Genomic DNA, 18,314 nt, shown 5'->3' with positions numbered 1-18,314 from the left:
ATGCGGTCCCATCGTTTGGAGACAGGCTCCGCTGGCACGCCCCAGGGGTACATGGACTGTCCTTGGGTCCCAGCCCTTGCCAGCCGAGGTGTCTCCAGCAGGAGACCGGTTTCCCCGAGCCTGATCAGCAGGCCCTTCCACACCTCCTAGAGCTTGGGAATTTCCAGCTACAGGCGGAGGGATGATGCGGGGTGGGGTGTCCATTTACAACAGCTGAAGAAAAAAGGCAGATGAAGTCAGAACAGGGACTCAACTGCCAGGTGCCAGGAGCATCCCCCCACGGGCTTTTTGTTTCACCCTCTCCTGTGGCAGATGTCCCACACTGCAGAGACAGTCAAATATTGACTCTAACCTTCACGCTGAGGGCTCTTTGGACAACATCAAGCAGAGACCAGCCGCAGACGTGGTGCTTGGGACATTCCCCAGGGCCGCAGGGGTGGGTGGTTTGAATCCCAAGGCCTGTCAGCTACCTGATCTCTTCCTTTTTTTTCTTTTACACAAACACAGCCGCATTTTGGGGGAGTGTTGTGCAGCGTAAACAGTGCTTTTTGGAGATTTTGGCAGTAAATCCATCCTTGTGTTGGCGGTAACCCATGTGTCTCTGTCCCCACAGTGCCCGCAAACGCCCCATCCCCTACTACCGTCCCAGTCCCTCCTCCTCCAGCAGCGCCAGCAGCTATTCCTCCTGGTACAGCAGCTTTAGCCGCTCCCCAAGCCGGAGCCGGAGCTACTCCAGCTACCGGACGAGCCGGAGCCGAAGCTGGAGCAGCAGCAGTGCCGAGGGCAGGAGCCGCAGCCGGAGTTCAGGCCCCAGGAGCAGCCGCAGCAGGAGCAGGAGCTATGACTCAGGAGGCAGCTCCGACAGCCTGCATCGTTAGGGAGTGCCACCGACGGTTCACGTGCCGGCGTCACCTCCGGATTCCTGGCATTCTCCGCTTCCTTCCCACCTACCTGGCCATCGATAGCAATCATCCCCGATACTGATGTGGTGGCAGAGCCAGGTCCCCCTTCCCCGGTTCGGAGTAAGAGCCTTCGTGCACCCGGTGCAGCCCCTTTGCCACCTTGCGGAGTGGGTGGATCAGTCCCAGCTCCCCTGGCCAGGGCTGGAAGAAGGGTCAGTGCTTTACAGAGGGTCTGTCACGACAGATCTGCTCCATCCTCCCCGACGTCCCCCCGTCTCCCCATCTCTGCTGCTCTCCAAAGCATTACCAGCTGGTCCAAAGGAAAGTATTCAGCTCCTTGCTCTTCTGCCAAACCAGGAACCAGCAAATTAATTTCTGTTGGAGGGAGAGACCCAGTTAGGGAGGAATTTGCTGGGAAGCTTTGGTGATGAGTAGGGGTGACCTGTCCCCATAAAGGCAAATATCAGGTCCCTTGGGTCTCTCCTCCAGAGTTTCTGCCCACTCGGCAGCAGGCCTTTTCCATGAGAGAATATTTATTTATTGCCGGTCAGCCAGTCCCTGCTACAAATAGAAGGCTAGAAATCCCTCCTGATGTAATTCCTAGGGAAAAAAAGGCCATTCCCTCTCTTTCTCCTGCCCTTTCCTACCAGGTATGCATCATCTTTCACAGGGTTGTTTTATCCCCCTCCAGCACTGTGACTTGCTTGCAAACAAACTGCTGAGGTCTGAAGCGGACGTGGGGCCGGTGGGGTACAAGGGAGAAGGGAGCTGCTGTCACACTGTGCTCCGAGGGCCAGGCCACGGTGTGGGAGATAGGGGTCATGGGGTTCCCTTCTCAGACGAACCTTCTTGCAGTTTGGGTTTAAGTTTTTCTAAAGGGAGCCTTGCCCTTGGAGTGCAATTCTGGTGGGCCTGGTAAGGAGATACGGAGATAGCCTAGCTGTGGGGTGTAGTGAGAGCACGCAGGGTTAAAAGGGCATCGCGTGAGCCAGGGGACCCCAATTCCTCTTCCTTATAACAGGCAGCAATTCCAAGCAATGCCGGGAGGATTTCAGGAAATCGCTTCTCGCCCTGTCACAGAGCCTGTGCAGGGTTGCAGCGGGATGCGCTCACACCCCAGTTTGTTGCTGGGAGGACAGAGCAGTGCAGGGGGACAGAAAGGGCCCCCCGCTAATTGCCTGTTTTTCCAAGGAGCCTCAGGCAGCGGCAGGAGGGCCCTGCCTGCCTGGGCGGCCCCGGGCCCTGGGGTTTTGTCTCCCTGCCAGGCCTGCCAGCCCAGCTGCCTGAGCAATTACTGTGTTTTGCAGGGTAACAAAGGCTTCTCCCAGCACAGGCTGAGCTGGTGCTGAGGAGTTTCTTTCTCTTACAACACCTGGGTGCTTAGAGACGCTAATTTGGGTTTAAGACTTCCCTCCCTCCCTTTTTCCATCCCCTCCCCTTCCATCCTGCATGATTATTAACGAGTTTGGGCTTAATGAGTCAAGGAGGTGTGTCATTTAAGTGTCACAGAAAAGGGCTAAGTGGAGCCAGCATCTGCTGGAGGAGGAGAGGGGGTAGAAAGAAATGCAACTCCCCCCCCCCCCCAGCTAAAGAGTTACCTACAGCCCCCCAGTCCCGCTGGCAGCAGGTAAAGGGTCAAAGTCGCAGGTTGAGGAAGGCCAAGTGCCATGTTGTGTTCTGATGGAGCTGGCTGACTGCCTTAGCAAGCATATAAACCTATTATCTGTTGGAAAGCACAGCAGCGTGGGGTGTCCCTTTTTCCCAGCATCCTTGCTACCGCTGGTCCCCCTTGTCCTGTGCCTTCAACCCCCAAAGCCCCCCTTTTGCCCAGTCCCTCATCCCCCGCCTTGCTCCCTGCAGGTAATTTGAGGATGGGGGTGGCGGAGGCAGAGAGCTGGGCACTGGTATGGTCAGTGGCTTGGTGGGGACATGTGTCCATCTCCTAGGAGGCCACTTTCTAGGACATAGAGAAAAGCGTTCCTGGTAGGGCTGAGCAAACGCTCTAGGGCTGTGGTTGAGGGATCAGAGACAGGATGTTCTTGCAGTGGGGTGACACTGCCTACCCTCCTGCGCTGGCCCTGACAGCGGCCCCTTGGCCATCTTCTGCAGTGAACTCCCTTCTCCTAAAGGGCTGAAAACCTCATGCTTCTTCCCCAAAGAGTCTCTCCCAGTTTGACGCTGAAACACCCCATCCTTCTGCTCCCCGGGAAGATCCGAAGGCAGTGATGGGAGCCCAAACCCCAGATCTACTGGTGTTTCAAGAGTAGCCTCATGCCGCTTAACACCCCCTAACACGCACGTGCATCTGTAACAAGGAAGCAGCGAGCCAGGAGGTCAAAAACTAGGGAAGAAAAGTAGAGGGGCTTTGTGCGACTGGTGTAAATATCAAACACAACACTGACTTGAGTTCCTCGTGGCTGGGGACGCATGATCGAAGCACCACATCAGGGTCAGCAGCACCCACCGACTGTGGGACAGGAGATGACTCCGAGGGTTGCACGGGGCTGACAGCAGCTCTCGTACCCATCCGGCTGATCCGTGCTTCAAGGACTGCCTCCGCTTGTACAGTCCGTGGCAGCTAAACGCTCCTGGGGTTTCCCAAGCAGACTTACGTTGGAGTAAACCTCTTAAATTATTTATTTATTTATTTATTATTATTATATTTTTAATTGTATGTCAGAATGGATGCAGGTGGTCACCATTACCAGTATTTATTTATTCCTTTTTTTTTTTTTAACAGTAAGTTATTTTTGGATCTATGTGTTTGTTTGAATGTATCCATGCCACTGTTCTCATGTAAAGATTTACAGCGCTGGCCCCTCTCGTTGAGGTGGCTGGAGGAGTGACGGTCACTCCTGCTGCCAATGCGTCCCTTCGTCTGCACTCTCCGGAGCAGGGCGGAGAGCGTGTGACGGGCAGAGGGATGCAGGGCAGAGCTGTTTATCTGTTTTCATGTTAAAAGCTAGGGTTTCCTCATTAGATTTGTGCAGGAACGCGATGGATGTGACCACAGGAACGGGTCTAGGACCTCACGGAGGTGACGGCAAGGGTCTGCTCGCTGGCCGGCTGAGTGACGGGGTGTTTGCAGTGCTGCAAGGGGAAGTCTCGCCCCGGTTCGTGCTCGCGCCGGCTGGGTGCCAGCTGGCCGCCACCGCTGTTTCCTTTGGCTCCGCAGCCAGCGCACAACCCGAAACCGAGCTGCTCTGCACAGGCACCGCTGGTTTTCCTGGGAGGATGCCGTCGCTAGGACTCCCCTGCCGTGTTTATCGCTGCACAATGACCCACCCATGGAAAAACTAAAGAAATGAGACCGTGAGAGAGTGATCCATGCTGAAGATGCTTGCAAAATCCAGCCTCTGGTGACAGGACCTAACCAATTCTGTGTGTGTATGTGTGCGTATATGTGCGTGTATATGTGCATATACATAGGAGTTTCCCTCAGTGGTGGTATTTATTTTTTAACTTATTTAAGATTTTTAGCACAACCTGGAACGTCACCCTCCCTGTCAGTGGACGACTGGGTTTTCTGTCGGTTTGCATAAAGCTCATGAGCTTTTCTGTCTCTGTGCCTTTTGCCAGCACTTTTTTTTTTTTTTTTTTTTTAATGTTGTTTTGCTCATTCATTGCTTTTACGGATTTTTTGCTCTGCGTCCAGCATCTCAGATTGCTGCTGGCGCTTTCTGCAAAGAGCAGTGTTCACCTGGTGGAAAGGCAACTCGGTCATTTTGGTGTTGGTGAATCACTGCTTGCCTGCGGTCAGCCGCACGAGGGATGCCCAGGGCTGGCTGCAGCCTCAAGGCTTCAGGAAAATATCTCGGCCATTTTTTGGAGGCCCTATCTCAGAGGGGTTTGCTTTCCTCAAGCACAGAGGCTCTTTCTCACCCACGATTTTGTTTCCATCCTGCACATGCCCCAGTTGCCCTTCCCCGGCAGAGCACGCGTCGCAGCACCCGCTCCCAAATGTCCCCCTGACCCCAGACTCATGCTGTTGGCTCTCCCCGCTCCCTGGACCTGCCTTGGCTCGGGGTTTGTCACACTGAGTGAGGCTCGTCCCACCTCTCCCAACCCCAGGGCTGGAGCCAGGCTCCAGAAAACCCAAGACAATCTCTGCAGGTTTGCTGGAAAGCAAAGATAAGGGATATTTCAAAACACTGTTGTGTTCTTTCTTTTCTTCATGGGTTACAGCGCTCAGCTGAGCTTTGCTTTATGTTGACTGCAACTTTTCTCAATGTTTTTGTTGTTTGGGGGGATTGAATTTGTACCAAACTTGTCTGCAACAGCCAATCACTGTTATTTTGCTATGCATTGTACATATATTGAACAGGCTGAGAGGACTTGGCCTCTATTTAATATTTATTTCTTCTATTTATTGAGCATAAATTTATAAAAAGCTATTTGGGTCTTGCCATTGGGTCCATGAAGGTAGGAGCCTTTGAGGTGTTGCCATATACACTGGAGAGAGGTTATCAGAGAGGTGAATTACTGAGGCTGTCACCTGCTGGCATGGAGGCATCTGGCAGACAAATTGGGCTCGTTTGTAGTTCAACCACCAGTGATTTAGGGAGGAACCTCATTTAGATGGAGATGAGCCAGGCAGGGGGAAAATACTCCATCTTCTTGGGCCAGCTTCTATTGAGAAATCACGACCCCCTGGAAAGGTGCTGGGCGTTCAGAGGTGACAGGCCAGCTGTGGCGGAGGAATAACCCTGCTCTTCCTCCTCCGTGCCGCGTAGGGCTGCTTGGATCGCCAAAGATCCCTGGAGATCTCTGATCTCCCACCACTGACCCCCTCTTGGCTCTCCAGGTTATTGGGGGAAGGGGGTCTTGTCGCCCTTTCGTCGATGTGAGGAAGGGGATAGGGTTGAAGTGATTTGCCGTGGTATCTACCAGGAAGCAAGGATGTCCACCCAGCCCCATCCTGAGACACTTGTCCTCACGCCATGTCCTACTTTTCCCCCTTCCTTTAGCTTTGTGCCAGAACCAGTAGCTTTGCCCGGACGTGAGCTCGGGAAAGGTGGCCAGGACAGGAGTGGGAATGTCTCTCCTGTCGTCTCCAACACGAGCCAGAGCTTGCTGCAAGCATCCCTCCCCTAGCTTTGAAAAAAGCATGGGATGTGCTAAAAATCACAGCCTGCCCCAGTGTGGCTCCACCAACGCTGCAGCCGTTGTCCTCTTCACCCGAGTGGGAGGCGTTCGCGCTCCGTGGGCAGAGCTGCCTGGGCTGGCCGAGGGTGGATACGGCTCCGTCATCGCCAGGCGAGCGCCCAGCGCTGGGTTATTCCCACGGAGCTGGCCAGGAGCTGCAGGGCACTCAGCCTTGGGCTATCAGGATATTTGAGAACGAGGCAGATTCAGGTGCCTACGTGAAGACTTTGCCCTTTAGTGTCCCGTGGGGTTTTATTACCTCTGTACTAGAGAATAAATAATTCTCATGACTTTTGCTGCTACCTGGAAGTTTGCACATGACCGGGAGCGTCTCCGAAGCACTGGTACATCCGCTCTTGTGGCAACAGCTTCATGGTCAAGCATCCCGACTTTTGGGCTATTGCCTAGAGAACAACACCCTGAACCTCACCGGCCCCAGGGCAGCTCTCTGCCTTCAAAACCCAGGGAATGAGAAGATTTAGAACAAAAGCCAAGACGTAAGAAAAGCCGCGAGGGAAACGGTGTCTCTTGTTTTCTCGCCTGTTGGTCGATTCCTTACCAAATGACTCTGGCGCATCTGTTCGTTTGACTTTGTTGTAAAACTCCCTTTGCTCTCCATCGAAATGCATACTGTATTCTTTAGTCTTCCTGGGGTATTTGAGTTGTTAGCCTGGTTAGAAAAAGGGTTCCAATAAAGGTTCAGACAGTATTTCCTTCTCATCGCAGCCCTGTTTGTCATGTTCCTTTTGGATCCAACTGCGCTCGGTGGGATATTTTGGGTTTTTTCAGCTGCTCCGCAGGGAAGGGCATGTGCCTCCGCTCCCAGCTGCCGCGGACTGGCTGCTCGGGGCACTGGCTGAAGCAAAAAAAGTTGTGGGCTAGTATTTCTGGCAGCTCTCCCTTCCCTGCTGGGTCAGGCTTTCGCTGCCCTTTGCCAGGCGCTTTGGATCCTCCTGCCCTGTTCAGGCACTGGTAGCCCAAGCCAGAAATGCAGCTGGAGGTCACCGTTTGGGCTCGCCGGCTCTCTCCTCGCCGCCGTCCCCTTCCCCGCCCGCACAGCCCTCGCTCCAAGCCCCCCACGGTGCTCCCACGCCGCAGGGTCCCACCGCGGTCACCTCCTCGGCCGTCTCGGCAGGAGCCGGGACGCTTCCCTGTGAGCAACGGGGCGGTGGGGACTCTCCGGCACCCCCAGATGATGCCACTTACCCTGGGGTGCTCCCCTGGACTGGCTGGAAGTCCCACAGGGGAGCAGTAGCACTGGATGAGGTCTCCATGCTGTTCCCAGTAGGGCTCGGATGGGCACCCAGGCAGGGTCCGGCCGCAGCACGGACAAATCCTGGGGACACGGGGCAGCGTCCCCAGGTCGCTCGGAGGGGAAGGGAGGCTGCGAGGCCGCTTTGCTCCCCCCCCAGAGCTGATGTCGTGGGGCCGGCTCGGCGGCGGGAGGCAGCCAGGAGATTTGGAGTGACAACAGGAGCTAAATTGGGATGGCCCGGAGAGGGCGAGAGCCGGCAGGAGGGGACGTGTGGGATAAACAAGGCGACAGGGAGGATTCCTGACAGGGGAGGGAGGCCGGCCCAGAGCTATGCGGGGAAACGTGGGACTGGAGATGTTGGGAGGTTCCTGGAAACACGGCAGGATCTTGGGGCTGCCTGAAACCTCTTTGGGGCTCATCCCCCTCTCCCTGTGGGCCGGTGTTTGCCCAAGCGGGTGCAGAGCTGGGTGCTGGGGTGATCCCACTTTCTGGCCAAGGTGAGAGGTGCCCAGCCCAGGCTCAGTGTGTGGTGATGTCCCCCAGGAGACCCTGCTGTCACCCTCGGGCAGCCCCCAGCCGGGCAGGGGCAGCGGGGCAGGACGAGGGGATGGGGGGGGGGGGGAATGCTCTGCCCCTCCGCTGGCAGCTGCCTCCCTGCACCCAGAGGGGTGCTCAGCTGGCACCTGGGACCTCACCAGGCATCTCCAGGCATCCCCCCACCCCGGTCCCCAGGGAGACCCCCGTGATGCCCAGCTGTCCCCGCACGCGGAGGGGATGAAGGAGCTGGGCACGGGGGAGCAGCCCTGCCCCGCGCCAAGGAGAGGCAGCTCCCTCCCCCAGCGATGCCGCGTCGGTGCGGCGTGATTAATGCCCTCGGAGTGACCAGCGGCTGAATCGCTGCGCGGCCTGCGCTGCATTAAAGTCTTCCTGCTGTAATTAATTCCATCAGGTCTATTAGAAAAATTGCAGATGCTGGAGAGAAGGAGCATGAGGCAGAGCCAGGAGGGAGGATGCGGCACGAGGAAGTGGTCCTGCATCCAGCATGACCCTCGCTGATGACATCCCATCCTCCGGCATCCCATCGCCCACCCGAGCCTTGCCCGGACCACCTCCGTGGGGAGCCCCTCGTTGCCACCAGGTACCCCCCAGCTTGCACGGTCGGGGCCGTGTCTCCCCGGGGTGGATGCTTGCCGGCAGCTCACCCGCCGCCGCACCCTCTTCCCACGGCGCGCTGCTTGCTCCCCGCCGCTGCCCTGTAATTAGCCCCGCCGCCGCGCGGCTGTGATTACCGCCTCGCCCTGCCCGCGCGCGGCGATTGCGGCAGGGCCTGGGCACGCGGTGGGGTGAGGAAGAGGAGGAGGAGGAAGGCGAGGAGGAGGTGGGTGCCGAGCAGCGCCGCAAGGACCCTGCCCGACCTGCTGCCCGGGGTCCCTCTCCTTCCCGCGGTTGGGGGACGTTTTTCCGGGCCCGACTGGTGAAGGCGGCCGAGGAAGGATGGCCGGAGATGGACATCCCTCGGAGCGCGGCTTTCCTCCGGCATCCCGCAGTCCCGCTCACACCCGGGCTCCGCGGGCAACCCCGGGTGGCTGAGATGCTGCTGGCCGCAAAAAAGGGGTCCGTCCCCTGCCCCATCATCCCCCAAAAAACCCACCCGTGGGGTCCCAGCGCCCTCGCAGCGGCCGTGCTAGGGGTGCCACCGGTGACCCGTTTCCCAGAACGGCGGGTTGCTCAGCGGCGAGGGGACACGTGGCTTTACAGTGAGGGGAGCAGCTTGGCCCAGCCCAGCCGAGGGGGGGGTATTTTTAACGGGTGACACTGGGGTGAAAGCAGCTGGGCCTGAGCTCGGGGGGCTATTTTGGGCGGGTGGGCTGGGCGCAGGGTGGCGGGAGGGGGCGGCGGGGCAGCTGCCGAAACACCGTGGCCCTGCGGCAGCCGGGATCCTTGGGCTGGCGGGAGAGGTCAGCTGCCGCAGCCCAGATTCTCCACGGCTGTTTCATCCTCTCCAAAATACTCGGCTGACAGGGCAGGAATTGCAAAACACACGCCCCCCCCCCTCCCAAATCCAATAAATAGCCCGGCAGCCGGAAGGTTAGAGAAGTTTCTCGGCTCCGAGCTCAGGCATTTATTGCAGCTCTCGCCCGGGAGTGGCAGGCAAAGTCGCACATAAAGTGCTGGGGAGCGAGAGGGAAGAGATAAGCTTTTTAATCTCGGGATATTCGTTGTTTTTTTTTTTTTTTCCCCTCTCCCACCGAGAAGTTTTATTATCCTCTCCCCGGTCCCTGGGATCACAGCCAGACAGGAAGCATTTTCTCGCGGCCGGAGAGCTCCCTCCGTCCTTCCTGCGCTCCTCCGGCTCCCGGTGATTCAGCTCGGAATTGATTTTCTCCGTCGTCCTTCACCTGGTGCCGGGGAAGGAGGGGACCGTCCCCGCGGCTCCCACCCGCAGCCGCAAGATCCCGTCCCACCCCGGGGTGGATGCGTCTCCTCCGGGACAGGCTCCCCGGGCAAATTTGCAGCCAGGAGCGGCCGCGCAGAGGCTGAAGCTCTGTGGGAGAGCCCCGGGGACACGCTCGGACCCCTCCGAAGAAAGCCATGGCCGACAGCCAGATGCCCTTCTCCTGCCATTACCCCGGCAGGCGCAGCGTCCGCGACCCTTTCCGGGAGCCCGGCTTGACCTCGCGCCTGCTGGACGATGATTTCGGCATGTCGCCCTTCCCCGGGGACCTGACGGCGGACTGGCCCGACTGGGCTCGGCCCCGGCTTACCACTACCTGGCCGGGTCCCCTGCGTGCCGGCATGGCCCGAGCCTCCACCATGGCCCCCGGTTACGGTTCCCGCTTCGGGGGGTACCCCGAGAGCCGCAGCCCCGTGCCTTTTCCCCGCGAGCCCTGGAAGGTGTGCGTCAACGTGCACAGCTTCAAACCCGAGGAGCTGACGGTCAAAACCAAGGATGGCTACGTCGAGGTGTCAGGTGAGAGTGGAGGTACCGGGGAGGAGAAGGACGGGGCACGAAAAGCCTGCCCTGCCCGTGCCAGCTCAAGAAATTGCTGTGAAATGCAAAAAAAAAAAAAAAATCACCTTTATTTTAAGCCAGCGATGGCAGCCCCGTGCTCGGGAGCAGGGCCAGGGCTGCGGCACGGCTTTCGGGCAGCCTGGTGGAAAGTTTGGGGGTGCCACGGGGGGACCTGGCTCAGAAGCCACGGCGGTTTGCTGCAAAAATGAAAAGGACAAGCCTCTTTTGGGGTAAATCTCCCAGCTTTCCGCCCCGGCCAGCCGGGGAGGCACCGCTGCGGCCGGCAGCACCCTGCAGCGAGCTGCCAAGAGGGGCCCCAGCTTGGCTCGGTTAATTATAGCCAGGGTGAGGCCAGCGCGGAGGGAGATTCCCTTTAAAGGGGCCGAGAGAGAGGCAGCTCTGGTGCTGGGAAGCGAGGGGCAGCCGCCCCATGGCCCCCACCCCAACCCAGCCCCAAGAGACCCCGGTCTGGGGGCGAGCCGGCCAGAAGCACGTCCCTAAAAATTCAATTAACGGTAAGGACAGTGGGTGCGGGGTGCGCCGCATCTGGGGTGCCCGCGGACACCCAGCCCTGAGCATCCCTTCAGCCCTGCACCGACATCCCGCGTTACCCCCAAGTGCCCCGGGCCGGGGTCCCCAGGGAGGGGCTGGGGGCTGCCACGCAGCATGGCCTTGGGTATTTATTTGCGGCTCACGGCATCACGAGGGGGGAAAAACACAGCTCGGGGGGGGGGTCCGGGCAGCTGCTGGTGTGGTTTTTAACTTCAGAGATGCTCCAGGCACAGGGACCCCCAGCCTGACAGCACGGTGGAGGGGAGCCCAGCCAGGGGAGCGGGACAAGGGGGGGACGCTGCCACCTCCAAAGGTTTTATTACTTTTGGGGACTTTTTCTTAAGCCCCAGTTCTTGGCGGGCTGTGAGAGCCCAGGCTCTGACTGGAAATATGGGTGTGCTGTGTCCAGCATCTCCTTCTTCACATAGGAGGGGCTCCCTGAGCCCTCCCCAGAGGGAAGGGTTTGCACCGGCGAAGGGAAACGACTCCTCTGCAAACTTTCCTGTTGGGTTTTGTTGTTGTTTGTTGGGGAAAAAAATAATCTCCCGGTGAGGTGGTGACGTGGGGTGTTGCCCTTCCCTGCAGGCAAACACGAGGAGCAGCAGGTGGAAGGAGGGATCGTCTCCAAGAACTTCACCAAGAAAATCCAGTAGGTACCAGCCAGCCCCGGGGTGTCCCCCCGCCGAAGGGGCTGGGACACAGGGGGGGGGGCTGCCACATCCCCTTAACCAGCACCCAAATGTCGCTAGCCTGCTGTGGGACCCCATCCCTGCGGCGCAGGCAGGTCGCAGGCAGCACGGGGACTTTGCCAGTCCCCGCGCGCAGGCTCACACCCTCCTGCGCCTATTTTCACCCCAAAAATCTGCCCTTTTGCAGCACGCGCCTGGCTGGTTCAGGCCACACGGTGATTTCCCGAGGGAGGTAAAAGAGAAGGAGGTCTTTTTCTGGGTGCTTTGTCAGTCTCCTCCGGGCCCGGGGCTGCATTTGGAGCCAGCCGGGACGCAGGGAGCAGGAGGGGTGCAAGGAGCCACGCTCATGGTGCCAGCACATCCCCCGGGGTTCAGCAGGGCACGATGGGCTGACACCATCATCCGCCTCAAAATACATCCCTGCGTGTGAATGTAAATATCTCTCTCTCTCTCTCTATCTGAATGATGTCAATTAGATTGCTATCGCGTTGACTCACCGCGATGGCTCACTTCGGCAACAACAACGGCAAAGGGCAGGGAGGAAAGGCGAGTCCGGAGGCAGGCGAGCCCCGACCGCAGCGTTTCACCCGTGCGGGGGCCAGACCCCCAGGCACAGGGCTTGCGGGGTTAACAGGGAGAAACAGCAAAGCCCAGGGCACGGGAAGGGTTTCCTCGGCTGGCGGCAGCTCAGCTTTGCTTTTCCACCCCAAAGGAGCCCCGTGCATCCCAAACTCCCGTGGGAAAGCTGGGGCGAGCACCGCGCTCCCTCCCGCTCGGCGCTGGGCGGCCGCGGTGGCTCCTTTTAGGGGCAAGGCTCGCGGCCGACGCGGGCTGCGGCACGACGATGATTTACTCCTGCTTTGCAGAAGCCCGGGCGGCACAAGCGGCGGGTGACATCCCGTCAAACACATCTGCCGGGGAGATTAAACAGAGCGCCCACAGGGGCCAGACGGGCCAGGAGGCCGCTTTAAATATCCCCGGCACATTCCCGGGTGCTGCGGTAATAACAGAGGCTTCGCCGAGCCCCTCGCCGGGGCTGCCGGCTCGGCATCGGCGGTTCCCCACGCGCCGGGGATCCTGCGTGGGCTTCCCAAGGGTCGCCGTCCACCAGGGACGTGGCACGCTGCGAGCCGGCAGCGGAGCCGGCTCCTCAACCGCCTCATCTCTCCTTCCCTCCCGCAGGCTGCCCTACGAGGTGGACCCCATCACGGTCTTCGCCTCTTTGTCGCCGGAGGGGCTGCTGATCATCGAGGCACCCCAGATCCCCCCCTACCAGCAGTACGGCGAGGGCGGCTGCGGCAGCGAGATCCCCGTCGAGAGCCAGGAGGCCACCTGCGCCTGACCGGCCACCCGCATCCCTCCCGCACCCCGGCATCTCCCTCCATCCCTCTCTCCTCTCCCCACCACCCCCCCCCGGACCCCCGCTTCCCCGGTCCCCTGCGGCACGGCATCCGGATAGCCTCCGGCAAGGGTGATGGGTGCCGCTCGCAGGGACGGCAGCACCCGCCGCCCCGCAGGGGGACCAACTGAGAGCCGGGGCACGCGCGCTGGGTGCCAGGCCACTGTCCCCGAGGGCTTCTAGCGGTCTGAGGTGCCGGTAGAGATTTTGTGCCCGTGGGGCTGAGCAGAACAGATGTCCTCGTTACGGTTCTTTTTCGCTCCGAGGCGCTCCGATGGGATATTTATAACGATAGCAAAAAAGGGCCCTTTTTTTTTGTCTAAAATTGATGTGGAATCCCATAGCCATGTGTCTTTTCCTCCTCCGTGGGTTGGGTTTTTTTTAAACTACATCTCTGCAAAGGACGCACGTCCGGCGGCGGAGCTTGACCTCCGTCCTGAGAAACGCAAACTGTCCGCGTGGCTTGAACATTGGTTTTGTTTTTGGTTTTTTGGGTTTTTTGGGTTTTTTTTTTCTTTTTTTCCAAAGAGAATTTGTGCTTTTACTTGTCAGACTTGAGGAATAAAACCCAGTTGATGTTCTTAGCCTCCGCTTGTCTCGGCTGAGCCCGGCGGGGAGGGCACAGGGCTGCGGGAGGGCGGCAGGGAGGAGGGGGGATGCCACCCTGTGCCACCTCCTAGCCCGGCACGGGGTTCTCCCCACGGGGAGAAGGAGAAGAGAGATGCGTGCGGATGTTTGCACTGATGGGCAGCTGAAGCGTTTGCTCAAGGCTTTTCTGCAGCCTGTGAATGCCGAGTCCCGGCTAACGCTGTGCTTGGGAGGCACCGAGCCCGGCGAGGACCACGGGCTCATCCTTTCCTTACCCTCTTGAGGGGTTGAGAACGTTTTTCCTGCTTGGGGATGCTAAATCAGCCTCTAAGCCGGGAAAGTTGGGTTTGCACCATCCCCATTTCCGTCTCACCCTGCCAGCTCCCCACCGGCAGCTCCGCCGGGAAGCGCTTCCCGGCTAATTCACTGGCAGAGGTAACGGCAAATGGTTTCTGCTGGACTCTGGACACAGCCTTAAAACCATTCCCGGGGGCAAAGCACCGGGTAAGATTTGTTCGCATGCTGCAATGCCCAGGGTCGACAAAGCAGAGGTGCTGATGGGCGGCAGGAGTTTTTCGACGGAGCTGTGTGGCACCTGGACCGGGCACCCGGTTTTCCATGCCACCAGGACCTCAGAGTTAAAAATACAACCTCACATGCTTCGCTCCGTCTCATTTGGGATGCAGTTACCAACAACAGCCCATCACGTGCTGTAAACCCCGGCCCCAGCGCTCGGGGGCCACGATGGTACCCGTACTCCGGGTCACAGAGGGGAACCTGAGGGCTCTCGCCCTGGTTTTGTATATTATATTTAATTTTCGGCAGTTGTGATGAACCCTGGACCCCCAGGCGGTGCGCAACACCCCCATGCGTGTCGGCAGGAGCCAGCCCCGGGCTCAGCCATGACAGCTCTGCCAGGCGCAGCTGTGAGCACAGCAATTTTTATGAATAAAATATAATCCTTGAAATGTAATACCGACACCAGGATGGAAAGCAAAAAAGTCATGAGTCACAGCTCCAGCCCTGTGTCCTCACGCCACTTGGAGCCGTCGTGCCCCGTAGGTGACAGCTCTCCAGCACAAACTGTCCCTCCTCTTCCTCACCCCTACAAAGAAAATTTTTTTTTCCAGTCTTTTGAAAAAACATCCCCAGCCCCACAGGAGCGAGTGGCTGGATGCGGCCCCACGGCAGCCCTGACCGTGCACCCCACGAGAACTCCCCCGAGCAGGGCTGCAGGCACAGGGGACCAGCTACAATCCTGCCGGGGGCTGCAGGGGGGGAATTAGGCACAGCTGAGCCCCTCTCCCACCCCAGGGTATATGGGGAGGTCCCCAGGCCGCAGCTGTACCGGTGCTGGGGCAAAGGGAATTCCAGGCTCAACTTTGGGGCTGCAGCACAGGTAAGGGCTGCCATAGTCAGATGATGGCTCCCAGCTTTCCTTCCTGCTGATTGTGCAGTTTGGGGGAAGATTTTTTTTTTTTCTTTAATCACTTTCTGTTTTATTTGGTTCTGCTTTCTGATTAATTCCTTAATAACGTCTTATGAAGACTGTCGTAAGATGCATTAGCAATAATTTCTTAATGGCTGAGGTTGGCATTGGCAATTAGCTCTAAGGACCTCTTACACAAGCAGCGTGCTTGGACCTGTGCAGCCAGCGGCTTCTCAAGCTGTTGGATTGTCTGGAGTATCATATACTAATGAAATAATTGTAAATGGAGATCTGCTTTCTTTTTTTTTTTTTTTTTTTTTTAAAGTATGACCTGATTATTGAAGGGAAGGAGGTTTTAAAACCAGTAATCTCTACTGGTGTTTCTGCAAATGGAAAAATAAGTTTGGAAACGCTGGGGCATTTCTGCATCAGCATCTCCCCTCTGTGTCTGAGGAGTGTGGGTGGGAAATGTGAGTTTCTGGGGTACCAGGGTGCTGCAGAGCCAGGGCCAGCGGGGAGCGGGAGCTGTTTACTCCTCCTCAGCCTGCGTGCGAGATAACGGCTTGAAGCCATTAGATCCGTAACACGACGCTGTAATGGCCACTCCGCCAATTACATTACATTTCATGGGTTTATAGCAATTACACTGCATCGGGTGGTGTCATAACACATTACGGTTTATAGCTTAATATCGGCTCTAACAGGGAGACGCTGTGCGCGGGACGCGGCTGCAGGCGAGCGTCCTCGGGGTGGGGAGGAGCGGGTTTCCCGCGGATCTGCCCCCGGGGCCGGCCAAGGGGGCTCGGGAGGGACTGAGACCAGGGGATGTGCATTTTGGGACCCCTCTCGCAGGCGGGAGAAGGGGCAGGATTGTGTTTCTCAGCAATTCACCTTGCATGGGGTACCCCAGCCACAGCAGCACCTCTCCGCTGGCTGTGTCCAAATCGCTCCGGGAGGCCAGTGCTCCCTTATTTCTCCTTCTGGAGCTGTGTTAGGCTTATCAATATCCACATCATTCAAAGCCAAATGATTTTTACTGCTGAAGGAGGCAGAGGAGCCATCCTAATCAGGCCTTTCAAATCCTGCTCTCGGAGCAATGCTGATGCTCCTGGCATGGGGCCCTGCCCCTGGCTGGGGAGGGGAGAGGAGCAGATGTTTGAAAGATTTTCTTTTTTTTTTTTTCTAAGAAGTCAGTTCTGATAAAATACACAATCGCATCTGAAAGGGGTTGGTGTAATTAAGCAGTCAGATGCTGGGCAATTTGCATTAGGCTCTCTGTTGCCACCGGTGCCAACATGTGCCTCGCTTCCCCGGGCAGCAGCCGGAGCAAGGAGCGTGAGGGATGTGCCTGCTCCGGGGAGAGGAGATGCTGGGATCGGGGCTGAGCTTGGAAATCCAGCAGCTCTCGATCCATCTCAGGACCAGGAGCTTTCAAGCTCGGCTCTGAGCCCTGGCAAAGCTCTCCTGGGCAGCTGGAGGGAAATGCAGGTGGTTCGCGCGGTCTTTTTGTTTTGGGAAAGATTTTTCTAGCTTCTTTGCAGTGGTGATCCCTCCTGCAGCACAAGCGGGTGATTCCCAGTGCTGCAGATGGGGAGCTGGGGAGGGCTCGAGGCTGGGAACTCAGCACCATGAGATAAGGGGAAACTGGGAAACTGGCTCAGCACCATGAGATAAGGGGGCTGCATCATGGGAAACTGGCCTCGGGGGACCCGCCACCCCAACCAGCTGCTGCAGACAGGCTGAAGGACATAAAGAGATAAGGATAAGGTCACCCGAGCCCTGGGAGAGCTCGCCAGCAGGAGGATTGGTTTGCAGGAGGCTGAATAAACCTCTCGGCCGTGTCCTGCTGCCGAGGAGGCTCTGCCAGCACCACCGGCCCTCGGTAAAGCAGGGGCGCGGGCCAGGGGGGCTGAGCAGTTTCTGAGCACCAGTTTACACCCCACTGGGGCCGGGCTGGGCAAGCACGTGGCTCTTCACAGGGCACCGGCTCCCAACCTGTCCCAGAGGATTTATTTTCCTAAAAAGGAAGCAAAAGCTGAACTGATTTATTTTGGTTGGCAGCACGTGGGTAAATAATCCACAAGAAGCTCCAGAGCTGTCCAGAAACACCAGGCATCTCCAGAGGCACGGTTTCTTCTCCTAGAAGAACTGGGTTGCTCTTATTTTCTGACTCCCCAGCTCCGGTGGCAGGAGCCGGCTCATGCCCGGGCAGAGCCGTGGCCAGCGGCCAGCACAGCAGCTCCCAAAGCTGCGTCCAGCTCTGCTCTGGGCAAGCATCGCTTTTGCATCCACCCGTGCCCATGGCTCGGGACACGCTTCTCGCTGGCTCGCCCTGCAGAGACGCACTTGATGCCTCTCGCTTGCTCCCGGCGCGCAGTTTGGATCGTGCTGCGGGGTCCTCGGGTGGCCACAGAGACCCTTTTTGTTGGCTGATGGGGATGTTCGTGCTTTCCAGCCGCTCCGGGAGCCTCTCTGCACAGCTCTCCGTGCCACGGGCGTGCAGAGGCTCAGCCTGTTTTCCTCCAGCATCCCCTTCCTTGGTCCCCCGGTGCTGCAGTCCTCCAGGCTCTCACTTGGCAGCTGGGTCTTATTCCTGCAGATTACCAGCTGGGTTTGCACGGAGGGGTTGATACAACACTTCGGGGTGTTTTTTCCTTCCCAGAGTCCTCTGGAGCATCCCTGGCTCCCCGAGGGTTTCTCGCACAAACCTGGGCCCCTTCGGTACAAGCCAGTCCCTTTTCCCCCAGAGAATATCCTGTAACCATCCAGGTGTTTCTCTGCTAAAGTCGAGGTCATTTGGGGTTTTTCGTGTTTCTCTTTGAGAGTTTCTCTTCTGTTGGAGATTTTGCTTTGTTGTGATCTTGGTCTTTACTTGCAAAGCATATATCTGCTTTATTTTGGATGTCTCCAATGGGAAGACTTTTCGCTTCTCTGTTCCCTCAGCCATCATGTGGCAAACTTTCTTTTTCTCTAATGAAAGAACTCAGTGTCATAGAAATAACCCGCCCTGGCTGACCAGACGGCCTTTCTGTCTCTTAAATCAAAGGCCGTGAAGTTCAGCAGGAGCTCCTGGCCACAAACCGGCACGACCACCCCTGAGAGCAGACCAAGAAGTTCCTGAAGCTTTGCCCATCCCAGCAGAGACAAAGGGAGGAGAAACCTCCGTAGATAAAGCAATGCTGGTGGGATGTTACAGCGTTGTGTTTTGGATGCTTCTGCCCGTACCCATCTCGGAAGGGGACTGGGTGTGCTTTGAGGCTCGAGGCCGGTGACCCCCACAAGCAGCACGGACCCTGCGGGTGGGCAGTGTGTGTGACCGTGGTGTTAAGCATCGCTAACCCC

General features: G+C 58.0%; 2 protein-coding genes across 5 annotated transcripts in view; both read left to right on the top strand.

Annotated features, from left to right (window-relative positions):
- SRRM4 (serine/arginine repetitive matrix 4) overlaps positions 1–8,044 on the top strand; it is a 52,063-nt gene extending 44,019 nt beyond the window's left edge. For 3 of the 4 annotated variants that reach the window (XM_030025444.2, XM_041126126.1, XM_041126125.1), the window contains one exon: positions 614–6,756. In XM_030025444.2, the coding sequence (XP_029881304.1) occupies positions 614–878 (265 nt within the window). In that variant the 3' untranslated portion in view covers positions 879–6,756. Of the gene's footprint in view, positions 1–613; positions 6,757–8,034 lie in introns of those variants that run through there. The other variant, XR_003924964.1, reaches the window with a different exon arrangement.
- A 1,347-nt stretch (positions 8,045–9,391) lies between these two features.
- HSPB8 (heat shock protein family B (small) member 8) lies at positions 9,392–13,539 on the top strand. The gene is made up of 3 exons (XM_030025445.1): positions 9,392–10,273; positions 11,453–11,516; positions 12,739–13,539. Exons 1-3 carry the CDS (start codon positions 9,895–9,897, stop codon positions 12,896–12,898), a joined length of 603 nt encoding a protein of 200 aa, XP_029881305.1. The 5' UTR covers positions 9,392–9,894; the 3' UTR covers positions 12,899–13,539.
- The last annotated feature ends 4,775 nt before the right edge of the window (positions 13,540–18,314 follow it).

The sequence above is a fragment of the Aquila chrysaetos genome, chromosome 9 (assembly GCF_900496995.4).
Source record: "Aquila chrysaetos chrysaetos chromosome 9, bAquChr1.4, whole genome shotgun sequence".
NCBI classification, from domain to species: Eukaryota; Metazoa; Chordata; class Aves; order Accipitriformes; family Accipitridae; genus Aquila; species Aquila chrysaetos.
Note: the sequence above shows the minus strand (reverse complement) of the source record. Positions and strands in the feature narration are given on the sequence as shown.